This window comes from Branchiostoma floridae, chromosome 3 (genome assembly GCF_000003815.2).
Source record: "Branchiostoma floridae strain S238N-H82 chromosome 3, Bfl_VNyyK, whole genome shotgun sequence".
Classification (NCBI taxonomy): domain Eukaryota; kingdom Metazoa; phylum Chordata; class Leptocardii; order Amphioxiformes; family Branchiostomatidae; genus Branchiostoma; species Branchiostoma floridae.
Window position 1 is genome coordinate 9,124,485 of NC_049981.1, and position 6,487 is coordinate 9,130,971.

At 40.0% G+C, this 6,487-nt stretch overlaps 1 protein-coding gene across 1 annotated transcript; it reads left to right on the forward strand.

The window, feature by feature from the left end:
- Window positions 1–5: 5 nt before the first annotated feature.
- On the forward strand, window positions 6–5,609 carry LOC118411666 (telomerase Cajal body protein 1-like; the record flags this gene model as incomplete). The annotated part of the gene is given in 8 exon segments (XM_035814143.1): window positions 6–110; window positions 2,138–2,270; window positions 2,698–2,752; window positions 2,754–2,788; window positions 3,044–3,162; window positions 3,423–3,526; window positions 4,117–4,272; window positions 4,878–5,609. Coding segments are annotated over 8 exon segments (873 nt in total), but the record flags the coding sequence as incomplete, so codon positions are not given.
- Between the last annotated feature and the right edge of the window lie 878 nt (window positions 5,610–6,487).

The window sequence follows — 6,487 nt, forward strand, 5'->3', positions numbered from 1 at the left end:
TGTAATTTGACTTATTCAGCCTGGTCAGTACATGTAAAGACAACCCTATCCACATGTGGGATGCCTTCACTGGGCAGCTCAGGTGTACATACAAGGCCTATGACCATATGGTAGGTTTATTTTAGTCTCCACTTTTTCACATAACTGCTGTTCTCATTAACATATTCATGACTGAATTTCCATATTCGTGTCAACTTGAATCACCAGATACTGTACGTTTATAGATGCATTTGCTGTAACTGATAATATTTTAAAACAAAAATGCATTTACTGTAGCCAAGGACATTATGTGAGAAAGTCCTTCTGATATAACGTCCTTGCTGTAGCTGATGGTGTTCTAAAACATAGGGACTTTGTGGTTTGAGTAACAGCGCCATACAGCAATCAGCACTGGTACTGCAGAAGTTCTAACCTTCCATGCTGTAATGATTCTGTGAAAACTGATGGATTCCAAAAGTTTATTTCCTTTCCTACCATAATCGCATCAGATTCTATGTTGTGTAGTCCTAATATCATGTTTATAAAGAGTCATACAGCATTTGATTCTATTTCATGTAGTAACTTGGTATTGTGTTGTCGAATATAAAGTCTTACTCAAGTACATTCCAGAAATCTTACCTTAAGATTAGAGATTTGTACATCACAAAGAAGTTATCATCTTAGTTTTCACTGATTTTGGATCTGGAATTCCGGGTCACTTGATACAGTGGCCTTACGACCCAAAGTAGCTTACAACCGGCACAAGCAATTTTCTCTGTATAATGGCATTCTGGACTTGTAGGTAGTCTTATTTCCTGCTCCAATGACTCTTTTCAACCAGACAGAAACATCCTATATGCATGTTGTCCGTGAGGAAGGCTTGTTTTGTGGTACTTTGTGTAAGACGATTGTATAGTCTCAGACTGTTTTTGTCTACATTCTTTAGAATAGCCACCTTATCTCAAATCTTCAATTCATCCTGTACTAAACGTATTGACTTTTCTAACCTTGTTTTTTACGAAGAGTAGTCTGAGCATGGGTGCTGTCAGATATATTGGGAAACCTAACTTGTGTGTAAATTTTCATCCTTGATAAACAACCAATGAATCAATCAAGCAGTCAGTCAATCAATCAATCAGTCATCTGTCAAAGTTAAGTACAAAATTTAATGCATAGCTGCTGTAATTGTTATTGAGAACATTCTTGAGGAAGACAAAGTCAAAACCGGTCGAATACCGTCGTCTCTGAGCTGTCATTTTCCCAAGCTACGAATGATGTTATAGCAGGTTAGGTGATGTTATAAAAAAAACATTTGCCTTTTCAAAGATGGACGAAAATTCTACTACATGTATAACTGAAATTTCAACACCTGATTGGTATGAGAGGTGTGAAACCATTGGCTTATTTTTGCTGCACCATGATCTGATTGGCTAACTTTGTGATGAGTGTTATAGTTATACCATTGGCTCATCCTTTTTGTACTATAAAAACCTGATTGGCAAGATTTATGAGACATATGATACCATTGGCTAATCCTTGTTGTACCATCACCTGATTTGGCTAGCCTTGTGAGAAGAGTGATACGATTGGTTAAAATTTTTGTTGTACAATCACCTGATTTGACTAGCCTTATGAGAAGTGTGACACCATTTGCTAATCCTTGTTGTACCACCACCTGATTGGCTAGCTTTGTGAGAAGTGTCACACCATTGGCTAATCCTTGTTGTACCACCACCTGATTGGCTAGCTTTGTGAGAAGTGTCACACCATTGGCTAATCCTTGTTGTACCATCACCTGATTGGCTAGCCTTGTGAGAAGTGTCACACCATTGGCTAATCCTTGTTGTACCACCACCTGATTGGCTAGCCTTGTGAGAAGTGTCACACCATTGGCTAATCCTCTAATCCTTGTTGTACCACCACCTGATTGGCTAGCCTTGTGAGAAGTGTCACACCATTGACAAGTCCTTGTTGTGCAATCACCTGATTGGCTAGCCTTGTGAGAAGTGTCACACCATTGGATAATCCTTGTTGTGCCATCACCTAATTGGCTAGCCTTGTGAGAAGTGTCACACCATTGGCTAATCCTTGTTGTACCATCACCCGATTGGCTAGCCTTTTGAGAAGTGTCACACCATTGGCTAATCCTGTTCTACAGGATGAGGTTGTTGCAGCCCATAGCCTGACCTTTAACCCCGAGGGAAACAAGTTGTACTGTGGGTTCAACAAAACAGTCCGGATCTTTGAGACCAACAGACCTGGCAGAGAGTGTGAGACAAGGCCAACTTATGGTACAGCATTTTGATCATTCTTAAGCATTAAGTCAACTTTATATAATAATAATCACCAGGTGTTTTTTGCCAGCCAGTAGGTACCCATTATGAGTAATGAGGCTGATTAACGTGGTCGAGGCACCTCCTCGAGCACGGGACCCCCGTTTTACGTCCCTCCCGGAAGACGATTTCGTGGAAAGCTTCGTGAGGCTACAGCAATCCGGACGTCCTTGGTTGGTCTCCCATCCAAGCACTGTCCGGACCGCGCGTTGCTTAACTTCCGAGATCGAGGGATCGGGTGTACCAACGCGCCACGCGGCCGTAGCTATAAACTTTCAGAGCTTTTGTCCCAAACTTTTAAGTGGAGAATATATCCTGTTTTATGAATTTTGAGCCTTGAAAAATTACAAAAAGGCTTCTAAGGATTTGTTTCATTTCTTTGTAGCAAACAAAGCTGGCCAGGGTGGAATCATCTCCTGTATTGAATCAATAACCATGCCCAGACATCTATGCTTGTGGATCATACTCAAAGTCAGGTCAGTTTGTAACTGGATAAATGCGCTTATCATGTCTCTGCTTTCAGTTCAAGCCTCAAGTTTAGATTTGCATGTTCCTTACTGTGCTGTACATAAATGTACTCTGTAGTTTGTTCTCACTTTTCTGGACTAAAGCTATGTTACCATGAATAAGCATCTGGTTGAATATCATTCTGTATTGCCAAACTCTGACAATCGTCATGTACTAATCATTCTTGTGGATTGAAAGTTTTCCTCCTGTTCTTTGATTGGCAGTTGGGGTGTACACAGAGCCCAAAGGGAAGCTGTTGTTTCTGCTGCAGGGTCAGCAGGGTGGGGTGACCCAGGTCATGTTCTCTCCTGATGGTAACAGGCTGTACAGTGGAGGCAGGAAGGTAGGTCAGGGGTCATGAGTTATGGGTCATGGGTTACAGGCCAAGGTGAACATTTTGGAATGTCACAGGTAGGGGTGGGTACGATGTACCGGTACAAACCTGTATTTTCTTGTCTGTACGAGAGAAGCCGGACCAGAAAAAAAATCAGTGGACCAAATTTTGTTATTTTTATGTTGTTGCCTGATATGACAATTTTAGAAAAATTGTCCAACCCTGTATGGCACCATTTACTGTTTGCTAACCTGTTAACCCGTTGTCAGGACCCAGAGATCCTGTGCTGGGACATGAGGAACCCAGGAACAGTTCTGTTCAGTCTGAAGAGAGAGGTGGTCACCAACCAGAGGATGTACTTCCACATCAGCAGGTAACCATGTTGGAACCTTCCCTTTACCAAAGCAGTTTCAGATTGATCAAATCAGAAATACACAGTTGATCACTATTAGTCTATGTTAATTCAAAATGCAGAATTATGTATTGAAGTATCTGAAGATTAGAAGAATGAAAATTAAGAGCACCACTTCTCAAAGGAAACGAGGTCAATGGGACAAGCAGAAAAACATATTTCTACAATCAGCTCCCATTCAGTCTTCCCAAAACCACACAAATTTTAAATATGATAACTAGTGTTATGCACTGAAAGGTGTATATAGCAATTAATAGTAGTGTACACTGATCCCATATTCCCTTAAGAGATGTAAGATAAAACCATTGCCTGTTATGTTCCAGTACCAGACAGTACCTAGTGATTGGTGGCCAGAGTGGAGTGATGTCAGTGTGGCACATTAATGTCACAACTGTACCTGTACTGTACATGTACTATAGAACATATTCTGTAATGTTACAGTACTGGAGAGCACCTGTAGTGAGTGGAGGCCATGGGTGGTGTGATTTCAATGTAGGACATTATTGTCACACCTGTACCTGTACTATATAACATATTTTGTTATGTTCCAGTACCGGACAGTACCTCGTGAGTGGAGGCCAGAGTGGAGTGATATCAGTGTGGAACACCACCCTCACACCAGACCCTGGGAACAGCACTGATGCTGAACCTGTCCTACAGCCTGTGCTGACATGGAGGGGGCACAATGATGCTGTCAATGGAGTCAGGTTAGCACAAAATTCATGAATTTTTCATTGGAATTGTTTTTGCAGAAACTAGGTTAATTTCATGCTTACTAAACTCCTGACAAAAACTGTATAGTGAATAGTTCATCAGGTAGGTAAGTTATTGTATAACTAGGATCTTTGTACACAATCATGTCAACATCTTGGTGACCATATGTCACCTTCCTCAGGGCAATACTGACTGGTACTCTTTTGCAATGCAGCTGCTAACAGGTATGATCCCAACTAGGGGTTGGTACAGATACAGCATTTAGCAGGACAGAAAATTCAGGTATAGGTACGGTACAGGTCCAGATCAGATTGTCTGCAAAACTTGTGATGGGCGTTCCTTAAAACAATAGTCCATTTTCTTGTTACGTTACCTGCAATCCCCAAAACACGTGGACGCCTGCCGGTATAATTTGTTCATTTTCTAATCAGTCCAAAATCTACTGATTTTTTCAGATCCATTTTTTTTGGACTGGTCCAACAAGAAAAAACGGTTTCATAACAGTACCCACCCCTAGTCCCAACTGTTACGTTAAAATTGCATAAAGAAATGATATCTAGCCTCTATCTGAAGTAACCTTTTCCCCTTACCTCTGTAGCCTCCATCCTTTTGCAACCCTGTTGGCCACAGCATCAGGACAGCGTAAGTTCCACGTTCCCATGGACAGTAGCGACAGCGACACGGATGAGAGTGACGAGGATCTTATGAGTGACAGACACATAACCAGGGACAACAGTCTCCGGGTGTGGTCTCTGTCAGCGTAGCAACAGGAGATGTTGACTTTTCTATGTTAATTTTTGTATTCTTAGGTTTTCTACAGTAATAGTGTCCCTCATTCTATAACCTGAGAGATGACTCCATTCAGTCATATTGACTAAAAAACAGTTATGTGTTATAGTAATAGAAGTAGAAGTCCTATATGGCCTCCTTCAGTAGTCTGGTAGTAGTAGAAGAAGAAGTAGTAGTAGAAATAGTGTCGTAGAAATAGTGTCGTAGAAATAAAAGATCAGATCAGCCTATAGCTATAGGGCATTTACAAAATATAACCTCCCAGAAAAACTCTCCCAGAAAAGATTGACAATTTTATGCAATTTCTTTTTTTTTTAGACAGAATGGACATAGGTCAACCTTTTTCCTTTAAAATTTGTAAAAAGACATTTTGTCTTAATATTTTCTCCACTTCTTCTTTACATCTTGTGCAGATGATGTGTTCTTGTAAACATTTTAGACATGGAGAGGTGTCAATATGAATGTTTTGTTATCAGTAGATATCTATGATACATGTAGCTTGGAAGAGCTTATGACACAAATTTGTAACATGTACAGTTTTAAAGAGTAAGAAACATTCCCAAAATACACAACAATGTCTTCGTGTACTTGACTCAATAGCACAAGGGTTATGTCTAATATATACAGAATGCATGTTACATTGCATACTACATGTATTGTTGTATATGACCAAGGAGCTTTTATTAGTAATCGAAAGCTCCATGATATGACGGCCCGCAGTGATTATGGTCAAATTTTGCAGACCCAGCATCATCTAAATGAAAGAACCCACAAGTGGCGAGTCGCATTGCACCATCACAGAAAACCATTGTGCTTATACACAATAGCTTCAATAGTAGGCAATCGTTTGATAACGAAAACCTTTGACAACAAATGATACTCGTATCAGTTGTGCATGCACATAAAAGATTTATGTATTTCAATGAAATTTCAATGAAATACAGAAATAGAAACCTGTTCAGATATATATTCAACACAGTATCAGCATACACAATGAGAAATCATGCACACTTCGTGAATTGTACACTATGTTGTATTCATATTTGACCATGTGTTATAAACCGATGGCTGTTGAGTTTAGTGGGCAGTTAGGGTACACACACATGATTTTATGAGCAACACGTTTTGGAGGCTGCATTTCTTATGCAGTAGAGTCATAGGCTTGAACCAACATATCAAAAAGAGAGATGAAAATCATGCTCTACTGAGGATCGCTGCAAGTGAGAAATTATATCTGTGGTTGACAGTGTTAATATCTCGATGATTACTGTCATGACGCCAGCAAAGTGTAAACCATTGAAAGTAAAAAATCATTTGACTGTAAGCCAGCGTCATATATAAATGGAAATTTGCCAAGGCAATCTCTTTGGAAATGGACTAGAAATTTCTGAAAGGTGGGAGTGTTTTGATGTTATTGGC